Source organism: Pararge aegeria, chromosome 5 (genome assembly GCF_905163445.1).
Source record: "Pararge aegeria chromosome 5, ilParAegt1.1, whole genome shotgun sequence".
Classification (NCBI taxonomy): Eukaryota; Metazoa; Arthropoda; class Insecta; order Lepidoptera; family Nymphalidae; genus Pararge; species Pararge aegeria.
The window spans coordinates 9,266,962-9,290,070 of record NC_053184.1 but is presented as its reverse complement, the minus strand read 5'-3'; the positions used below and the strand labels follow the sequence as shown (position 1 = coordinate 9,290,070).

The following is a 23,109-nucleotide window of genomic DNA, read 5'->3' as shown; positions in this document are numbered from 1 at the left end:
GGTTTGTTATCTATAAATTTCAAAAGATAGATGACACTTTGTTGTTATATTTTTTTGTCGAAGTTAATTCTTACCTCTCCCTAATGTGACACTTTTCATTTTTATTTTTTGGTCGAAGTTATTTCTTCCCTCTTAACTGATGTAAACCAAATTCGATAATTTTAAAATCATTACGTTATGGAGTAATCGCTTTAAAAAATCACGTCGATAATATGCTAGCCTTTTAAGCGAGTCAAATAAAAACGGAATGGTGACATTTTAACCATAATTTTCATCATAAAGATAAGATTCTTTATCAAATCATTGTATTTTTTCTTAATTATATTAAAAACCCGTTTGTGTTATGAAGGTATCTTTTTTGCTTAAATAATTTAATATAAATTTTATTCAAATAAAAGATTACCGATTGGATACGTGTTAAGGAAGTTTATTTACTGTAATTTTATGACATTTTATTGAAATCAAAATGATCGATCACATTTGAAGTGTGTTTTTTTTATTAAAATGTATTTATTACAAATATTTAAGCTAATATATAAGAGATAAAAATAAGTTTTGTTTTTTATTTGACTTTTAGGAGAAACAGAGGACTAAAGTCGTTGTTGCCTTATATCCCTTCAAGGCAATCGAAACTGGCGACCTTTCATTGGAGAAGGTAAAGCATTTAGTTATTATAAATCTTTTTATAAGTCTAGGTCGGTTTTCATTATATTTATATTTGAACATTTGAAGTTCCATTAAGTAGGTATGCCGTTATTTACTTTTAGTTTTATATCGCTAATGTGTAGGAACTTTTAAAGTTCAATGAATGAACTAATAATAAAATATTACGGGATTTAATAAACGGACTGATTTACACAATGATATTATTATTATTTATCATATCGTTTAAACTGACAAAAACAACCTTGACTTTGTAATACAAAACTACAGATGATATTTTTAAAAACGATAACATGTTTGATGTATTTTGCAGGGTGTCGAATATGAAGTTATTGACGATTCACAGGAGCATTGGTGGAAAGTGAAGGACGAAAACGGGTACGTTTTTCATGCATCTTAAATTTGTTTATGATTTCTTAAGACATCTTCTTAAGAATCACAAGTAATTCTAAAGAATATCTTTTCATAAAAACAAAAGTTCAAGAGTTTGATACCCTTTTTTTCAGGTCTGTTGGATATATTCCAAGCAATTATGTCAAGGAGAAGGAAACTATAGGATTACAAAAATATGAGTAAGTTGCTTTGACAATAAGTATGTTATTTTTATCGATTTTTTGAGACAAATGAACCGAAAGTTTTGGTTAGGTACTTATAGAGTGGTGCAAGAGGGAAGGTTGGAGAGGGCTACATTCGCAATAGCTTGGCTCTCGAGTTAAAGAAGAAGATTTGTTCGGTTGCCATCATCGACCCCTTGACGGCCCAGTACAGGGCACGGGCCTCCTCTTAGAATGACGAGGAGTTAGGCCTTAGTGTACCACACTGGCCTAGTGCGGATTGGTAGAATTCACATGCCCTTAGGAAAATAAAAGATAGCTTTCAGGTATGTAGGTTTCCACACGATGTTTTCCTTCGCCGTTAAAGCAAGTGGTATAATCGCTTAAATTAAAAACGCACACCTAATAGTTAGAGGTGCGTACCGGAATTAAATTTATCTATGCTAGTCATCGGAGGACCGATGGACGAGTGGAGACCGCGTGTGTATGTAAACGGAGTGTCGGATGCCCCCCAACTAGATGGAGCGACGACCTCCGAAAAGTGGCAGGCATCGACTGGATGAGGAAAGCCGAATATAGGAATAGTTGGCGCTGCTTGAAAGAGGCCTATGTCCAGCAGTGGACGCACAATGGCTGATGATGATAATAATAATAATAGCCTTTATTGAACAATCTTACAAAAATAAAATATGAAATTTATCCTAATCTAAAGTTACTTAATACTAAACTTAAATATTAAATAGTCTTATTGACTTGATATGTCCAGCAGTGGACGCACAATGGCTGATGATGATGCTAGTCTGTAATTTTTAACGTCACAAATTGTACCTAAAGTTAATGCGTCAAATCATACGCTGGACGCACTTAACGCAAATCAGGGCCCAGTTCGTTGTTTTCTTGCGCTATGATTTATGGTTATCATGGCACAGAGATGAAAACCTCCTCTAATTGACCGACTGCCTTACTTTGCGTTGCAGATGGTACGTGGGCGAGATGTCTCGACAGCGTGCAGAGTCATTACTCAAACAAGAGGACAAAGAGGGCTGCTTCGTAGTACGAAACTCATCCACTAAGGGAATGTACACACTATCTTTATATACCAAAGTGTGAGTGAGTTTATTTATTAACTTTCATATACGTCAACAGATAGATTTAAACTTAAGAATCGTATGTGATTGATATTATGAAATTATCATTCACTAGTTTTGTTATAGAAATCGAAAGATGCTGCGTGCGAGGACCATTCAATAAAGTCTACTATAGTGTACTCGCTCACTATAGTCGTAATTATAATAGTTTTATTCAAACAAAAGAAGTGCTTTGAGTAATAGTTGTAGAACGCTATTTATTGTTAACACTGGTGATTACATATTTAAATACACAAATCTAATGTATCCACTACGTGTTGCTTCTACCGCTGCCAACGCTCAACCGATCCCCGCTCTGTTGTGGCGGCCATATTTATTAAACTGTGCATGTCTAAATCTAGTCAGTACCGTACATCTACTTACGTTAAATTGACGTTCTCAAAATTCCATCTAGCAATTTGAACACTAAGCGAAAATATCAGATTTGCGTTGAAAGATGTTTTTGATAACAAAATACATCCGATAGGGGATGCATTTTGTATCGGTTTAAAAAGTAGCCTCTTCCGGCCCATAAACTCTTTGTCTGATGCGAGGCTTCGGTTACGACACCTTCCGACACAGACAGGGATTTAGCTCTTGGTACGTTGCCGCTTAGACACCGATATAAAGCACTTATGGTTGGGTATGTGCTTAATATAACTGTCATATGTCGAACATATCCGTTACACTGTACATTTAATAAAAAAAAAAAATGCTAATATGTTGCTCTGTTGCTGCGGTGAAGAAGGGCAAACCAACAAACATACTTTCGTTTTTTTATAAATAAATAAATATACTACGACAATACACACATCGCCATCTAGCCCCAAAGTAAATGTAACTTGTGTTATGGGTACTAAGATGACAGATGAATATTTTTATGAATAATATACATAAATACTTATAATATTAGTTCGGATATCCTCGTATTTAATTCTCTAATAAGTAAGTGTTATTTATTAACTGAGTATACTTACTTTCTCTTATTATCGGTGATTATTATTTATCCAGATTATGTTATAAGTGTTAGTTGTAAAGATATTTACATATTTGATTTAAGAATGTTTATCAACGACCGTAGTATTTGAAGAAAATTTGATCCATGCATAGTTCAACTAAAATAGAATATGGTTTTGAAAATGATTTACTAATGAAAATTATAATTAACCGAGAAAGTCGATTTTCTCCTATTTCTCTTTTAGGAATATTATTCCTATTTATATATTCGTATCGCAATACTATATTCTTATTGCAATAATAACAGTTTACTGTAGGCTTAGTATGAGATTCGTACGCGCCTGGATAGAGGTTTCGAGTTTCGACATCGACACTCGATATCTTGTTTTAAATCAAAAATTCATACACAGGAAAGCTCAGAAAACACTCATGTAAAAAAAACAGGATTTAGAATTTTCAACTCTAAGATAAGAAATGTTAGGTCAATTTTGCTTTGGAGTTCAGTCTTTCGATACTCTGGAAAACGACTTTACGATTTGCGCCTGCAAATCGTACACTAAGCGTACTGCGTATGCTATTGATCGTAAAATCATATCGCCAACTTCTTTATAAATTTTCAGCAATCACCCTCAAACCAAGCATTATCACATAAAACAGAACGCCCGCGGTGAGTTCTACCTTTCGGACAAGCACTGCTGTTCGAGTATTCCAGAACTCATCAATTACCATAAGCACAACAGCGGAGGTCTGTGTTCGAGGCTCAAAACCACACCGTGCGATCGACCGGCGCCGCCTACCGCTGGACTCTCTCACGGTACAAATTTTTTTTTCATGTCTCTTTTTTATTGTACAACGTAGACAAAATATATCGTCGGCTGAAGTAGCAAATCTCTTTTGTATGAAAATAACTTCATTAAGAAATTTCAAAACTCATCATGTTAAAAATCTACGTCTATTTTAACGTTGAAACGAGATTTCGTATAAATTTGTTTACTTTTTAAATAACAATTTTCTTACTTATAATATTTATGTTAAAGGTATGTTTTATCAAGGGTTTTGTGTCCCCCGAAAAAAGCACTCAGCGCCTATGAGGTTTGATAGTTAAGCCGATAATATAATTATCTTTGGGCTAAAAGAAATGTCTAAACCTCTTGAGTAAAGTTTTTAAGCAAAGGTTCCGTGCCATTTTAGTAATGTCTTTGTCTCAATCATTTTTCAAATTGACAAACTATAGTGCCAATTTTGTTTTAAACAAAACACTGAAGTAAATTAATAGATGAAGGTAAGTTGTGTCTCTTAGGATAGCACTATCTCTTCATGTCTCAAATTATCGAACATTGGCCTAGGACCGTTGTGACGATATTACTCTTCAATAATTAAAATTTATTTCTATCAAGTGCCCATAATATATATATATTAAGGTGATCAGAAAAAAGTTTTTTTTTTCCAAACTGGCTCAAAAGTATCTTTTGGGTGTAAAAAAAAATCTGTGAAAAGATGAGCCCCTAATATTAATATTAAGATAATCCTCATCGCATTTTTTTAATTACCATAAGAATAACATATTTTTTTTTTGCTTCTTCTGATTTTTGTACCGTTAAAACGACTGATTGACTTATAAATCGCTGTTTCAATCTTTATAGAGGAGGATTAGAAAGATAAAGGAAGGAGGATATATATTCCTGGCCGTGTGACCACAGTGACTCCTTCTAGATGTTATTACCTGACGTGCTCTCAAGTGACTGGCATAACCACTCTTTTTTTTAAATATGCGATCACTTTGACAGTACTGCACCAATTATATTGTAATATATGGCCGGCGATGGTCTGGCCTTTATCTCATTACGCCTAGCAACTTGCTCTGCGCGCCTTTTAACTTCAAACTCCGATACTTTTTTATTTACGGAGTGTCTCCATCGCGGCCGGTCTTCTGCCTCAAATTCCCACAGTATAGTCTGAGGTATCCTATGGTACTTTTGTGTACAGACAAATGGGAAATCGACCCGTCAGAGCTGGTGTTGTTGGAAGAGTTGGGCGCAGGGCAGTTCGGTGTAGTGCGCCACGGCCGTTGGCATGGCAGCATCGACACCGCTGTCAAGATGATGAAGGAGGGCACCATGTCCGAAGACGACTTCATTGACGAGGCGAAGGTCATGACGTGAGTATCAACTAACTAGTAATGTTCGTATTCCTACTACTAAGAAATCGGCGATAGCCCAGTGGTTAAGATTTCAGACTACCTTTCGGAGGCGAAAAGGCTACGATCTTCCGCATCTCTAACTTTGTGTACTAACTGTGGACTACCGTTTAAACCCTGCTCATTCTAGGACTCTTTTGTTATTGACGGCAATGCACATAATGGCCTCCGTTATATTGCAACAATAAACCGTAGCGTTCTATTGTAAAGACCGGTTCTATTGTACTATATCGGACACAGATTACGTTTCTCTTGAAAGTTCACAAACAAGTTCTGCAAACAGGGAGTTTCCTAGTGTCGGGTAGTCCATTAAAGATTTTCGGAGTATAAAATAATAAATAAACAATAAATAAATATACTACGACAATGCACACATCGCCATCAAGCCCCAAAGTAAGCGTAGCTTGAGTTATGGGTACTATGATGACTGTTGAATATTATTATGAATAATATACATAAATACATATAATATACAGAACACCCAGACACTAAAAACATTCATGTTCATCACACAAACAATTTCCAGTTGTGGGAATCGAACGGAATTGGACTCAGAAAGCAGGGTCGCTGCCCACTGCGCAACTCGGCTGTCATGTGTAAAAAGTGGACTTCTTTCATGACCCATGATGTAACTTACACTTAAATTTAAGCATATCATTTGGTAACTCTTAAAGTGACACCTGTTATCCTAAACTCAAAATCTGGGACATGTAAGGTCAGACAATATTTATAACATATAACATGCAACGCATGCTGAGCATTCTGGTATGTCTTGACACCTAAGACTGCTGGAGCGTCGCATCAAATTTTCATCATTGTATTCCAAACACACTAAACATTCCAAACTTTTGAACACTATCTTTGTGCCGCCATTAGCTCCCCCTTTTAATTCTCTGTTCCCGCTTTTGAAGTTATTTTCCTATATATTTTTTTATTTCACTATAGTTTAGTTTCTAACACTAAACAAAATAGAGACTATTTCATTTCCCAAAACCAAAGATGCAATAATTGGCAATTACGGCAAAACGGATCTTTTTTAGTTACACGTGCTTGATTTTTTGCCAATGTAGTAATGTCTTCATAGAGCATCAAAAAACATTATCATGCTCTTATGTAAATGTCAAGGAAAGAAAGGTGAATTGATTTCTCAAGGTTAAGGAATTACTTAACCTTGAGAAATAAATTCGACATTTTATTCTTTACTGAAAGACAAACGAACTTAAAAAAAAACCCGTTTTGTCTAAAAGGGCGTAAATGAAAATGGGTATTTGGACAGTTTTGAAGGCCAAGCTGGTTTTGTTTTTTAAAAATTAGGTCCAGTGAAAGTCAGACAACGTAGGACTTCTAAGAAACTTTAGACTGTTTATTGCACAGTTGTGACTATATATTAGATAAATAGTGTGTTAAATTATATAAATATTTATTCTAGGAAACTGCAACATCCAAATCTAGTGCAACTTTACGGCGTTTGTTCGAAACATCGACCAATATACATCGTAACAGAGTATATGCGTCACGGCTCTCTATTGACTTACGTGAGACCCCGACAGAGTCGGCCGGCCGAAGTTCGCGGTGGGACTTCGGCTGACCAACTCGGACCCGGTGTACTGCTGGACATGTGCATACAGGTTAGAAGTTTGTATATTATACTTTTATAACCATATTTTTAGTTTACGTTAATATTACACACTACAATATCGATTTATAGCATTACAAATCGAATATTTTCTGAAACATCGTGTGTTTGTTTAGTTAGACGAAGATTGTCGTATGTAGTTATCACTATACCGGATGTTTGGTGCATCGTGTGCCAAATCGAATCTGATGATTGGAGGGGTCTTTGGCTATCTCTTCAGCCCTCGTAAAAAAATCTTGCTCAAACGGTTTTTTTTATACTGATTTTAAATTGTTTTTTTAAAAATTGTAAAAATTCTACATTTAAATTTTAATAAAAAATAAAGTTGTTAAGTATTAATTAATTTTCTTTTTAATCTTTAATTTGTAACGTTTTACGCTTCTTTTGAAACTAGAATTACACGCCAGCAACATCTAGTTTTTGTTTTACAGCCCCGCAAAGTTTTTTTTACGTAAAAAAATAAGCTTGAACGTCAACTTTCGGTTTTAATAAAAAAAAAACTAAAAGTGATCATGTTCTTCCAATTTTTTTAAAACATCTCTGGACTGTCCCCTTTCTAATGGTGTGCAATATGCCATGAAAAGTAATTAGTAACATCACTAATTTTCAAATTTTCTAAACTTAGTCACAATTTTCTAATATTCAACAGATGAAAGAAAAACAAGTTTTTGCGTAAATAAAACTCACAAGCAGGTAAAATTTTTAAATTTCGTAGGTTTTACTTGAAATAAAAATAATACATTGCATTTGAAACATTTATTTCATAATTTTTACAAATTCTGCTCAAATTGTTCACCCCTGTTTCGAATGCAGGCCCGACATCTTTGACGTATTGTTACAGTTGTAGTCCGAAGCCGTATTTCGTTCTTAATTGTACCGAAGGCCGCTTCTATGCGTTGTATTAGTACCTCCCTCGTTGGGACTTCTGTGGCGTATACTAGCTCTTTGGCACGTCCCCAGACATAAAAATCTAACGGAGTTAAGTCTGGGGAACGTGGAGGCCATGCAATAGGCCCATCGCGCCCAATCCACGAATTGGGGAACACATTATCGAGGTATTCCCTCACAGTTAAACGCCAATGCGCGGGACAGCCGTCATTTTGAAATACTATGGGCACATCTTCATTAAACACGGGCACCTCGGCCAATAATTCCGGCAGATCATTTTGCAGGAACTCTAAATAATTATCGCCATTTAAGTTATCAGGCAGGTAGTGCGGTCCAATTACCTGATTCCCAATCACTCCTGCCCAAACGTTCACACTAAACCGTCTTTGAAAAGATTGCTGTCTTTTGGCATGTGGGTTTTGCCGTTTCGGTGCCCAATGGTGTAAATTGTGCAAGTTAAGAATCCCTTCTCTGGTAAATTTGGATTCGTCAGTCCACAGTATTCTTTTTAAAAAATCAGGATTATCCACATCTGTGTGTAACAAAAACCGACAAAAGTGCATTCGTCTGTCAAAGTCGCCACCCTCAAGACCTGCAACAACCAAAAATCTTTTTAATTCCCCTTGAGCAGTAATTAATTGCACTAGAAGATTATGGATACCTGCTAAACAAAGGCAACGTCAAACAAAGGTTTTAAATTACGTACCTTGAACCGGAGTCTCGTGGAATGGATATTTTTCGTTTTGTCGAAGGACTTTCCACACTTTCCATATTGAAATATCAAGTTGTGCCGCCACATATCTAATGCTTCTTGTGTCGTCTTCCTCAAAAAGTGCCAGTATTCTCTCGTCCACTTCAACATTATGTCGCACAACATGTCCCCTTGGTTCATGAAAATTGACACTCCCAGTCTCGCGTAAACGTCGGTATGTGTCTTGGAAGACTCTGCGGCCAGGTAATCGTCGACCAGGAAAGCGTTCCTGGTAAAGTCGTTGCGCTGCACGAGCGACACCACGGGCTGCACCATAAACCATTATGATGTCCGCATATTCCTCGTTAGAGTATGTCGTCATTGCAACAACAAAAAAGTCAACAAAGTTTAACAATAACACCAAAAGTAAATAAAACGTAACAAAAAACAACAAAACTTAACGAAAACTAAATAAAAGAATCGTGGAGTACAGTAAGCTAGCACACACGTTAGGCAGCAGAGGCAGTGATGTCTCGACTAAAAAATAAGATGGCCGCCGTGTCGACGCGACGCGGGGCCCGTTCGCGATTGGTTCAAACAGGTTTGCACTATGCAAGAAAGGAATAGAAGATAGATTTCGCTTCACTAGAGTGAAAAAACTATTTTTGCCTGTTTAAACGAACAACGGGCGTATAACTTTATGAAAGAGACAGAAAATGTCATCTGCCTTGTGAATTGTGAGTGTTATTTACGCAAACCCTTGTTTTTCTTTCACCTGTTGAATATTAGAAAATTGCGACCAAGTTTAGAAAATTTGAAAATTAGTGATGTTACTAATTACTTTTCATGGCATATTGCACACCATTAGAAAGGGGACAGTCCAGAGATGTTTTAAAAAAATTGGAAGAACATGATCACTTTTAGTTTTTTTTTTATTAAAACCGAAAGTTGACGTTCAAGCTTATTTTTTTACGTAAAAAAAACTTTGCGGGGCTGTAAAACAAAAACTAGATGTTGCTGGCGTGTAATTCTAGTTTCAAAAGAAGCGTAAAACGTTACAAATTAAAGATTAAAAAGAAAATTAATTAATACTTAACAACTTTATTTTTTATTAAAATTTAAATGTAGAATTTTTACAATTTTTAAAAAAACAATTTAAAATCAGTATAAAAAAAAACCGTTTGAGCAAGATTTTTTTACGAGGGCTGAAGAGATAGCCAAAGACCCCTCCAATCATCAGATTCGATTTGGCACACGATGCACCAAACATCCTGTATTATATATCAAATTATCAGTATCACAACCTTACAATAACAAAAAAAACATCTTTAAAAAATAAGAAATTAAATTTTAGATTTATTTTTGAAATTGAATTGCTACCCATATCCAATACTTCGTTAGTCATAGCTCACTTCTTTCAGTACGGCTAGCATAAGTAAGAGACGAAAATTGTATCTCCATTATTATACAACGTGTAAATGAAAACCGAAATATTACTTCACAGGCTTTAGAGATACATTATTTACTGTCTCTGAGACTTATCTGTGAAACCGAAACGCTAATAGTTTTTGTGTCATCACATGTAAAAATAAAATCAAGGGACTTATGTCACTTTATTAGGTACGGTCGCGTAGCGAAGGTACTATGCGCGTGTCGGTCGTTTATCCTCAATAGGGTTGTCTTAGGTAAACACTTAAAATGTTTTGAATTAGGTTATATGGAAAAATAAATATGCCTCTTATGATTAAGTTTTTTTACAAGGTAAAACTTGGATCAGATAAACATTTCTACCTTTGTCCATGTATAAAATGTCTCCTGGGACGTTGACTGTGACAAACGCTACAAGATTACAGTAATGTTTATGTATTTTTAAAATATCAAATCAACATTAGTGAAACAAATAGTTTTAATTGCCTTCCAGGTTTGCAAAGGAATGACATACTTAGAAAAACATAATTATATTCATCGAGATTTAGCCGCAAGGAACTGTTTAGTTGCCGAGGAAAATGTTGTCAAGGTATATAAATATCATGTATTTTATATTTATTAAGTTAATTGCTTTGATAAATATTAAAATCTTTGAAAAAAAATTAACTTTACTTTTGGTTAAATTTAAAAATTTTGTTTTTTTAGGTTGCCGATTTCGGACTCGCGCGATATGTCTTAGATGACCAATATACAAGTTCTGGCGGTACAAAATTTCCTATTAAGTGGGCCCCTCCAGAGGTTCTGAACTACACAAGATTTTCATCTAAGTCAGATGTCTGGGCTTTCGGTATGCTTGTCATACTATTTCACTTGCGAGGCTTTTTTAATGCTAACTTTATACGAGTATGTAATATAAATTTTGCTTTCAGGAGTGTTAATGTGGGAGGTATTTACTCGTGGCAAAGTACCCTATGGTAAGATGAAGAATTCTGAAGTGGTGGATATGGTACAGAAAGGACATGTGCTTGAAAAACCCAAGGAATGCTTAAATGAAATTTACAATGTAAGAAGTTTTAAGTTTTACTAATATGCTGTTAAAAGTTGGAAATAGGAGCCACTTTTGATTTGAGCCGCTTACAAATACATTTTTCGGATGTACATATAGGTTTTTTCATTTAAAATCATAAGCTTAATGTACTATTTTCGTTTATTCCGCTTCAGTTAACCCTCGACTGCAATCTCACCTGTTGAACTGATGATACAGTCTAAGATGGACTAATGCCCGTTTTCACTACAACTAGGAAACGCTTAAATCGGATCCCTACTGATTTATGTTATGTGTAGAGAAAAATAACATTTTACCAACTCTTAGATGATGAACTTGGGCGCCATCTAAATTTCTGACACCGATTCTTCTGAAATTACACTTGACAGATGCAAAAAATACAAATTCAGTTTTCTTTAAATAACCTTAAATATGATAATACAAACACAAAATACATTCCTTGTAACAAGAATCATAGACAAGTTAGGTTATATGAATACTCAGTCAAAATCGATTGGTAAAAGATAAACGTATGCCAAGGAATCTTGCCTTGTCCGTCGTTAGTGAAAACGGGCATTACGGGCACTACGGGCATTACGGGTAAACGGATTGTTAGGAGTGAGGCAATTATCTTAAACCCATACCCCTAATTGTTTTCTAAGCGTCATTGTACCGTATCGCCTATCGGCAGCACGTCTTGGCCTTAGCCTCCCACCAGACATAATATTTATTTTATCTATTTATTTAGAATACTTTATTGCACAAACTTAGAAACAATACAAGAAAAGAAAAAAATAAGTAAAATTAACAACAATTTAAAAAAAATAATAATAAAAAAAAATTAATATCTAAGATTACGTTAGTAAAAAATATAAGGTCCTATTATTTTTTTTAAATACACCGTTGTTATGGTTCCAGGTAATGAAGGCTTGTTGGCGACACGCACCCGAGGATCGGCCGTCGTTCCGTCTTCTGAAGGAGGAGCTCTCGGGCGTGGCGCACAGTGTACTGGCCGACTGACTGCGTCTGCTGCTGCTGCTGTTGCGAACCCCCCCGCACTCCCCTGCCGTCACGCCCGCCAACTCCTCCACACTGCCCCGCAACAGACGCCTGCACGCCTCGCCTGTCTAAGGCTCAACACTAATCAAGACTGCGCTACTCCTTACACTATACAAAGTCATTAAACAAAGGGTAATGATTGTATTACTCCAAGTTACGTTTTTCCAGTTCTCATATAATAGTTACCCACAAAATGACAGACCCTAACTAATTGTGATATCTTAAAATCACATACATGTATGTGTGTGTAAAAGTGAGTGTGTGTGAGTTGAGTTTTTATATAATGTAGTACCTCAATGTTATCAAAATTAATACAGATATTATGCTGCTGGTTGTCACCGCGTATTTTTTTAATGAATGCGTTGTTAAGTTATTTCTCTCCTAACTTTGTCTTGGGATCAGCACTCAGGAAACTCTAGAACTGTGCAACTCAAGTATCATGAATACTATAATACCCCCTTCACAACCAGCCTTGTATAAATCTAGATCGAATGATTTATTGAGTATATTTATTTATATTTTCTTTTCCACGTGAAATATTGGGCCAATGCTGCTGTTCACCAATCTCTAAGCTAAACTAAATCAGCAGGTGTAAAAATAGTGGTAGTGTATACTTTTCAATACGTTATGTGTGGAATATATAAATATATATTACTATCTTTGTTTTGGCAATTTAGACATTTGTGTACATCAGAATTGGCCCAATTGTGTAGAGGGTAGCCCTACTTTTATTCAGTTACCGAATTGATATCAACTTCATCATTGAATGCATATAAATTATAGAATCTATGCAGCCACTCATGAACTGCTTAGGTCCGGTCAGCTTAGAACACTCGTCAAATTAAATGACCAATAACAAACCTACCGTCAAGTGCTGGGTGTAGATAGTGTTTTTAACACGCATGGCGTTATGTAGGTATTGAAAATGTGCCTGATCTTGTTTTAAGTACGTGTCAATATCTTGAAATATTAGATAGCTAAATGGTACTTATGATGTACATGTACAAAAACACCAACATATGAATACCAGCAAAATGATGTCAGCCATAAGGATAACTATCTGGCTTGCGCCTTTGTGACTTTTATCAGTTAAACAGTCCAATCAAAGCATTTCATATGGACAACCAATAGTCATGATTTGATAATTCGGTACAAACAAATATGACAATTCTCGTTAATGTTCCAGATTCTTTTGTTTTAATATTTCATTAGTGGTTTGTTTTTGTATGACTACAAAATGACATTTGAGCTAACTCCTTGAATAGCGAGCAAAGGCCTGTGCTATTGGGTAAATGGTGCCAGCAGCGTCAAGCCAACATGAAACATTCACTCGCGCACCGCGTTAACGCGTTTCGGATTGGTTAGGTATGGTATTTAGCTTCAACTATTGCAGTAAAACATTTGTACTAATAATACTATTACCTATTCTAAGTTACTACTTACGTAGTAGGTACTTTACATAGACATGCGAATATAAATAGATAATTTCATGAATTTGATTTAAACAAGTTTATATTTTATTTAACGACGTAATATTGAAATTTTACGTTCGTATTTTTTATTTTTACAATTTGAAGTTTGTTGGCTTAAATGTGGTTTTTAAATGTTGTCTATTTTTTTACATTCCAATTTTTAATCACTAGCTAGCAGTATTTTTCAAATATTCTGGAATACCAATGCCTTTAGAAATAATATAGATTTAGTATATTCATTCCGAATCAGCAGTAGCTAACAAAAATATCAAATATTTCGCATAATAAATACTATTCAATTTGACATTATTATAGCAAATATTTAATATATTTGTCCGTAGCTTATAATAGAAAAGTAAATAATAGCCAATACTTTTTATAACTAGAGATAAAAAAATGAAGGACTTTTCATACAAAGCTCGTGCTATTCTCGCTTATATCAAAGCGGTGATTTATTTATTTTAGATGGCGTGACTATGGAAGCTGTAGGGTGATACACATAGCAATGCAAGCTTTATACATATAGTTTGAGTTTAGGAAATTACTCCTTTAGAGTATTTGGAATATTTAAGTGACAACAAGAAATGCAAAATAGTACGAGACATTACAAAATGTACTTGAAGCGTGTTTTAAGAACGTGAAATATCAACTTATTATGTAATTTTGAAATCAAATGCTATCTACCATCCTACAGCTAACCTTAAGCCTGAGATTGGCTTAGAGTCAGGCAGATAAATAGTTTAAAATTGCTTGATACTAAGTAAATTTACATGTACGTTGAACCTATAACATAAAATGCGATATTTCATCAATTTCGATTTTTTCTGGTCTTACTTAAAATAATGGAACTTTTTTCAAGCATATAACTTTGGTATAGATATTATGGTGGTTCATTATATATGGCGTACTAAAGCTAAAAGCTTTTTCTTGCTGGGCTTTGTATGCGTAAGATTCGTTTTGCCTCAATTATTTTTCCTGGTTCAGCGTTAGAACTTTTTGCAGTGGTAGCGAATAAATTAATACACACGCTTGCATTTATAATATCAGCTTGGTCGATTAATATAAAACTGCATTAATTATACATAACGACTGATTAGTACGAAAGAAAATACAAATGCCCAATAAAATTTTGTACAAAATATACAAATATTGAAAGACGCATTCAATTGTATATTATCACAAAATGTATTGTGGTTTTTTTTAAATATATTCGAATATTTTGCACCCAAAAACCACTTGTCCAACGGTAATTGAATATCACTGTCCCTTTTCTCAGCTTGACGGTTTTTCGGGGAAAAAAATTGTGTGATACGAGTTCTCTTGTTTTTATATATTATTATTTGATAAAATTTTTGAATAACGATAAACGAGTATAAAATTAAATCCCAATAAATTTCCCGAAGAAGTTCGTACGGTTCGTTAAATTGTAACTATTTCTGACAGATAATTAATAAATTTTTGCATTTGCACACCATTTTAAATATTTTCTAATTACAGTTGATCACTGTAACAGTCACGTTTATATTATAGTTTAATAATGGAATATACAAGTACTATATTTGTCTTGATATAAATAAGAACACGCTGTTGTTTTATATCTAAAAATTAAATAATGAAATAAAATAATTAGGTCAACGTTCGAAGTAAATCGTGGTCACTATGTTTATTACTCTGAAAAATAATGCACATTTGATTTGACTATTAAGAATTTTATACTTACTATTTTATCATAATATATCGTAATGGTTAAATATTATAACACTGTACAAAATATTTTATTCTCTAAACATTTTTGATTTGGTTCAAATTAAAATTAGCTGTCATTGAAAGAATTTAACTAGTTATCTAGTATATTTACTAGTAATACAAGAAGCTTAGACATAAAAAAGAGAACTTGCAGGTGTGATAAAAATATTCTAACAATGTAAATTTACAGTAATGTCAAATTGCTAAATCATGGAATTCAAATGAGAGAGATGAGACATCTTTATAGAAGGTCAATGAGATATATGCTTTTTGTTGTTTATTTGTTTGAGTTGAGATTATGTTTAAATTTCTTACATCAAACAGGAACAGACCTTCTATAATGTGGGATGTTTGACAAACAGCAGTTGATATGTCTAACTCTTTGCGCTATCTTTGCATTTCTTGATACAAACATAATCTCATTCACTCTAAATTATTCTAGTTCATAAACTAAGCTACCGAAATATCGATTTAAGGAAACTTAGAGTATAATAAACAAACTATTCAAAATTATAGAATTGTACCAATATTCAAGATAGTAATTGCTGCCTTATTTTAAAATCAATTTTGATGCTGTTTACATAATGGTTCCTTTGTATATATAATTTATGGCTTCGTTTAACATAATACACAAACTCAAACACGGAAAACCTATCCTGGTGGTGTAAAGCGACAGAAAGAATTATCATAATATAGAGATGGGAATCTTTCTGTTCAACCAGGTTAACCGTCCACTGCCTTTTATGAAAATTTACTTTAATATACTATTAATTGGAAAGTATTAAATTAGTATTTTATGAACGACTTTATTACAACACCAAAATTAAAGGAAATTGCAACAACACGACATTGAAATTAGCAAATTTAAATTTATTTACAATGTTATTTCATTGTTAGAAATGTATAAAAGTCTATCATTAGTGTCAGACGTTGCGATATACGGGTTTTCGCTAATATCTCGAGAAAAGAGGCCCAAAAGTAGTTTTACGTAAGTGATATCAGAGAGTATTATTTGCCTAGTCTTAAAAATGGAACTTACACTACGCACTGTGCTGTAGGTACACATGTATCTAATTGTTTACTTGTTGATTCGAATTTTCCTGGGTTTGATGTTGTCTAGCCGCCATGCATACGTATTATCACACACGGATCTAATCGAATTACTTATCATGTCATGTTTGGTTATTATAAATGCATTAATATCCTTATAAGTAGATTTAACCGCGTATAATGAAATATATGAGGAGCTTTAGGTTTCATACAATGTGCTCTGTGCTTAGTGTGTGATAAAATGGTTTTTAGATTACACTTAGAAGCATATCTCTATTGCGGTTAGAGAAATGGGAAAAGTCTTGTAAATATTATGTCGATGTGTGGTTTTCATTAAGAGACCATAAAGGATTCATCAATATTTTAAGTCCAAAAATTATGTTTTATTGTTAATAACATACAATAATAGAACCAAAAAAAACTTCCATTCTTGCAATTGATCATAATACACGTTATTTTTATTTATTATGTCTGTATACTGTATGTATACTGCAGTATCCGAAATTTTGACCAAAATTAATAAATAATGGTATTGGATACTAACACTAATAAAATTAAATAAACAGATAATTCATAAGAACAGTAACTAATTTAATTGATTTGAACTATTGTGCTGCGTTTGTTTGCATTTTATTCAGATAGTACTATGGAACCATAAAAAAATTGTCCTGATTTTATTCTTAGTAATTTCAACCCTGTAACTTAAAATAACTTCAGCAGAGCAGCGTTGAAGTAACCTAACTTATGTAGTTCTTTAGATGGGGAAGGTTTAATGGACCGGTCGCTAAGGTTAAGGTTTAATGGGGCGGTTAGAGAAAGGACAATCGTTATGTTGAAGTATCGATTTTATTAAATATAATAGCTATGATAATACGTAGGATACTTCTGTCAATTAAATCCCTTGCATCTTATTTAAGGGATTATATTAAATGTTAGTTTAACCTCCTTCCCCGAGAACTCAGTTAAACAATAAAAATTGGAGAATCTATTGGTCGGTTTTTACCATCCCAAGTATCGCCAACAGCTGGTGCCTTCATACCAATTTTAACTACTTGGAGCCGTTTATCAGTTAAAAAATTTATATTTCTATCTCCGTGTGAGCATGATAGTTGGAAGTCTCTATGTAAATCGGGCAGTCTCAAAATAAATCTCAGTTTCTGTTTCTTTTTTTGTTGTATAATTAATATAAGTTACAAAATATGCACTGTAGTGGACGAATATTCATAATAGTAAGTATTTCGAGTGATTAAAACCTAGTCATTTTTAGTGGAACCAACAAGATGTCTTATTACTGCCTTGTCAGTCTATTAAGCAATTGTCGATTTACAAATATCAAGAGACGAAACTCGAACATAATATACTCCTTGATTAATCATTTTATCCATTACCTAATTATGATTCAATCTTGCATATCGTTAATGTGAAGTTCATGTATTTAATTAGGGTTCAGCCTTTAGCAATAAATGTCGTTATTCTTTCTGATCCCTTAAAAAGTGGATAAGTAAATACCGTCCCAATAAAGGATAGAAGAAGGATGTTACATGTGATAGAGATTATATTGTAAATTATTGAATGTGTTGGGTAGCGATTTACCCCACACTAAAAGGGATGTTTCTAATCATTTTTGTTGGAATTGGGATCCATCACATAGTAGCGACACAGAACTGTGCCAATTATTTGTATAGGTACATACTTTATACTTGATTTTTTGTAGATATAATTTAGTGTATTTGTGACTGAATAATGTTATTTTAATTTTAATATTTCCTTCTCACGTCTATATAACATAAGTAATGTAATCATTTAATTTAATACAATATGTTGTCTAATTTAAAATTAATCTAATTTAGATCTATTTACCGAATGCTTTGTAATATTTTACGTATACATAAACACAACGTCGACAGTACAATATAATAAAATTATTATGATTACAATATGAATACTTTGTTTGAAGGTGTTTGCTTTGAATATGCAAATACAACAATTAATTTGTATACATAACTGTTTTATAAGTAAATATATCATAAAAAGAAGGACTTCGTTTTCTTTTTCCTAAATATCAACATATTTTTGAGTTTGGATTTTAATATGTAATTTACGTTCAAATGTGTAACAAACAAACTCGACCGGCAATTTTCGGCATAAATTCATCCGATACTTCTTAGAACGGTCATACAATAACTGCTCAAGCATTTCAGTTTGTGATCAAAATACACGGACCGTTTGTGCAGTCACAGTCAACAGCTTGAGTCTGCCATTGATAACTGCTGCACAGCCAACAGTCAACAGTCTGCTATCAGTAGTAAAGTGGAGGAAGTAACTCTATTACAGCTCTATTTTTACTCAGCATGGGTGTGGGGATTAACTGTGCAGGGACAGTCCGCAACCCGAAAAGTCAGTGTATGTCTAGTAAGTGGTTGACCGCACGATGAAATTACACAGAGCAGTTGCAAATGCTTAATGCCATGTATGTTGCCTGTCTGTGAATGGTTGGCCTTACGATAATACCTATTCATTTTATTATATCACAAAAACATTTTATTGGATAAAAGTTGATAAGATTATTGATTATAAGAAGGTTAACCTTTGTTTGAGTTACGAATTTTATCATTATTTCATCTTTTATCTTCAAAAAGTATTTTTAACGAATATTCGATTGATCTTTTTGCAGATTTTCTTATCCGCGACATTATCTGCATGTTTTTGGAATTATCATTTAATAGGGTACTTCGTACACTCATTAAAAAATTATAATGCGGTATTTGACACTAACTTAGTTTAGTTAAATCCAAAAAAGTATAATAACTTTATATCGTGCATAACATTTAAAAGTAGGCAATTTCATATTTTTTTTTTACAACAGCGATATTTAGTAAATATATTTCGGATTTATATTGACATAAATAAAAAGCACGAGAAAAGTTAAAATTATATTTAATCAATATATGATTTCACGCCACTGGTAAAATTAAAGTAAAATTTTTAATGTGAAAGTCTGCATTAATTGCTTGTATTAACCTGTTATTATTGCATATGTTCACAAATACAGTTTTTTTGTCCTGGTGTGACTTAAAAACGGAAATAATAAATGATAGGAATTTAAATACAATAAAGTACTTATTTTACAAATAAATGCATACAAATATGTTGCCTAGTTTATCTGTTAAATAGTTTATAATTAAATCATAACATCAAGTACATAGATTTTGTGTGAGGAATGATAATAAAATATTCATACTAACATTACTAAGTAAATACATTATATTTGTTGCTTGATAATAGAATTGCAACAGTATGCAAAGTATTATTTATTTACAACCTATACAAATCATAGTAAATATAATAAATATGAACTAGATTGAAATCTTTTTAATGTACATTCAAATGTTAAAGTAAATTTTGACTGACATAATATACATTATCGTTCTTACTATATACTTATACTTAAGTTTTTTAACATACTAAATTGCAATTTTTAATATTTTACTTAACATAAACTGTTGTCAAACGAAACATTAAGGTAGAAAATTATTTTTGTAATGACTAGATCCTATTAGGCTTGCAAAATGGTTATTTGATTTTATTTCCAATAAAGAAAACAAACAGTCATAATAAGCATACATTAGCTTTGCTTTTATGGTGGTACTTATTATGTTATTATTAACATATTCAGTTTTTACAAACAAAATCCATTGACTCAAAGCAAATATTAGGTATAGTTGGTATGAACAGCAATAATAGCTGAAATTGATGTTACTATTTAGTTTATGATGCATCCCAACACACAAGTTGAAAGGCATAATAGGGCTAAGCTACATTTACAGTAAAATAAGGTAAGGTAAATTAGATAAATAGTACCTCTATTAAATATCGGTGGGAAGGATGTCTGGTATAAGATATTGACATAGTTCCATTTCAGAGTTGACAAAAGTCACTTTTCTTGCAGTATTTTCATCCAGCCTGTAATCATGTTATTTTTACTTACACATACATTCAATAAAAAAAGAATCCAATTCAGTGATATTATGACCAATCAGTCAATTGAGATTCAAGGTATGTTTTTCGAAAAAAACTTTAGCACAAGTTGACATAGTGAGAGGTTAAAAGATTAATGCTGCATAGTCTACACCTAACTCATTTAACAGGCTACCAGCTAAGCACAAATATTTTATTTTTATATTTGAATCACTGTTTAGTTCCAAATTAAAAAAAATAAGTTCTAAAGAAAATATAGCAATGCAACTTTAAGTAGATTAAGGATTTAGTAGTATTGCAGGGAAGCCAGGCTTCAAAACTAAAAAGGTTTGGGTATTTCTGGAATGTGGGGTGAAGAAGATGTAACAAAGTTCCTCCAAGTTATTTTCCTATTCAATAAATGAAACCATTATTTATGAAACTTTTAAATTGGGAAAACTTTGCAACTTACCATCCTTTTATGACTGCCCAACAACCAGAAAAAAATGCTGGAGCATTAATAATGAGGCAGATTCCAAGCCTTTCTGGATAATGTCTGCTCAGCAGCCATATTAAGTTTTTAAGAACTTGGTAATCCATGCAAGATAACGTAAAATTATTCAAGTCAAAAACAATGCACAAATTATCCACCACCTCCTCAAAACACCTCTTACTAGCATCTTCCTACAAAGTACAAAAGAAAATTGACATAACTGGAGATGGTTTTCTATAAAAGAATTTTTAGTTTAGTTAGTAACATTTTCACCATATATATACAAATCAGTATGCCTGGTGTTTATTAATGATATTATTAAATGTAAGAAACAAACAAGTATTCAGTTTTTGAAAATTACTTACCAAACAATATACTATGAATTTTGTAAGTTCATCAATATTTCTGTCACTCGAGCTATGGTTTTTTGCTGGGATGTACACAATTGGTCTTCCAGCAATATCTCTGTGTCTTAGAACTCTAGCTTTGTCTTTATACTTTTCTATTAGTTCTTTATTGTCATGTAACTCATTTACACCATAATCAACTCTCCATTTGTTTGTTTTTAATATGGCCTTAAATAAAATCAAAGCTTTTCACAATAACCCATTTTAATCATTTGTAAGGCATGCTAATATTAAATATGTATTATCATGGCTTGCAAATAAAAGCAACATACTTCCCTATTTAGTAACTTTTCTGCTAGTTAAGCTAGTTTATCTATATACAATTTGGTCAAAGAGTTTGGTCAAACTAACATTGACAAATTAAGGGTTTTGTATGAAGACGATAAGGATAAGGCATCTTATTAATAACTTCTCAGAGGACTCCAACGTGGTGTACAATTCTCTCCTGCAGCTTGTAAGCAAAGTTCACAAACATAACACAAAAATCAAACCATCCTGGGTTGTTATCCATAGCCATTTATAGTAAGATTCACACCAGTTTATCAGTTTATATCAACTACTTCGAATGTGTAAGATCCTAATTGTGTACTACTAGGAAAAACAACACAAATAAGTTATGAGTAAAGAAATGAAGACTATTTCAATAATTTACTTTATAAATGTTTCTTCAATACGGTTTTAATTGAATTAAAACAAAATTGGTACCTGAAATGCACTGTCGACTGTTTTAAACGCTCTCAGATATCTCTTCAATGAATAGTCGTTGTGGTATTGAGCTGGATCTGCTTCCACAATTAATTTCATTCTTTCCTTTACCTGCCTTAAATCTTCCTCGTTAACAGATTTTGGTTCCTCTGCCATTATTTATAATAATAAGGGAGATAATATGATGATAAAAAATGGGACTCAATGACTACAACATTCAAATGTAATCGTCGGAATGTGAGGGGAAAAATACAACACAAGACTTTGTTACAATATTTTTCAGCAAGTTTCACAATAGTATTTACAGATCAGTTGGAAACCAAAATTTAAAGATAAAAAGATTAAAATTTTAAAAACATCGACACTATTGAATGTGTAATGTCAAATCTCGATTCTTGGTTCTGCGCATTTTGTCAAAGTCTAATTGGTTGGCTATTTGTTCTAGGTCTATGGTTGACAGTTAACAAAGATTACAATATATTTAGGCCAAGGCTTAGTTTCCTCAGGCAACAATAAATCAATGCTTCAGTTAGTGCTTACAACTATACAAAATCAATATCTTCAGATCTCTTTAGCGTATGTATATCATATTGTTCGCTCATATTTTCTTGACCATTTGGCATTGAATGATTGGTAAGATTATTCGTTCAACTTTCTTTGACGCCATGTTGCTTTTTGAGTTTTATACGAAATTGGTAGAAACGCTAAGGCTAAAAGACAAAATATTCTTCACGTTTACGTATTTTGTTTAAAAGAAAAGAAGAATACCGGCATATTTGTACATGTCACTAAATAATTTAATATAAACGTTACTCTTCACCACATCATACAAACCAAAAAAGGGGGTCAAGATTGTAAGAAGCAATCGAACGTCAAAATTTTTTTTTATTGCAGAATTTTATTATTGGCTCGTGGATAAGAGACCGATCGAGTGATAATTAAACCAATAAGGTAAAAATCATATGTGGGTTTTAATCTCTGTCAAGAGATACATTATTCATTTTGGGCATTACTATACCTACCAACTGCCCGAT

General features: G+C 33.0%; 2 protein-coding genes across 4 annotated transcripts in view; one reads left to right on the top strand and one right to left on the bottom strand.

Annotated features, from left to right (window-relative positions):
- The window catches only part of LOC120623785 (tyrosine-protein kinase Btk29A), a 33,946-nt gene extending 19,925 nt beyond the window's left edge, over positions 1–14,021 (top strand). For all 3 annotated transcript variants that reach the window (XM_039890019.1, XM_039890020.1, XM_039890021.1), the window contains 11 exons: positions 578–655; positions 977–1,041; positions 1,170–1,235; positions 2,195–2,323; positions 3,922–4,115; positions 5,288–5,459; positions 6,928–7,126; positions 10,635–10,730; positions 10,847–10,988; positions 11,071–11,204; positions 12,105–14,021. In XM_039890019.1, the coding sequence (XP_039745953.1) occupies positions 578–655; positions 977–1,041; positions 1,170–1,235; positions 2,195–2,323; positions 3,922–4,115; positions 5,288–5,459; positions 6,928–7,126; positions 10,635–10,730; positions 10,847–10,988; positions 11,071–11,204; positions 12,105–12,206 (1,377 nt within the window). In that variant the 3' untranslated portion in view covers positions 12,207–14,021. The remainder of the gene's footprint in view (positions 1–577; positions 656–976; positions 1,042–1,169; positions 1,236–2,194; positions 2,324–3,921; positions 4,116–5,287; positions 5,460–6,927; positions 7,127–10,634; positions 10,731–10,846; positions 10,989–11,070; positions 11,205–12,104) is intronic.
- A 5,440-nt stretch (positions 14,022–19,461) lies between these two features.
- Positions 19,462–22,516, bottom strand: LOC120624086 (CRAL-TRIO domain-containing protein C3H8.02). The gene is made up of 4 exons (XM_039890425.1): positions 22,076–22,516; positions 21,329–21,538; positions 20,943–21,154; positions 19,462–20,476 (listed from the first exon to the last, which is right to left on the bottom strand). The coding sequence occupies exons 1-4, from the start codon at positions 22,229–22,231 to the stop codon at positions 20,380–20,382; spliced, it is 675 nt and encodes a 224-aa protein (XP_039746359.1). The 5' UTR covers positions 22,232–22,516; the 3' UTR covers positions 19,462–20,379.
- Between the last annotated feature and the right edge of the window lie 593 nt (positions 22,517–23,109).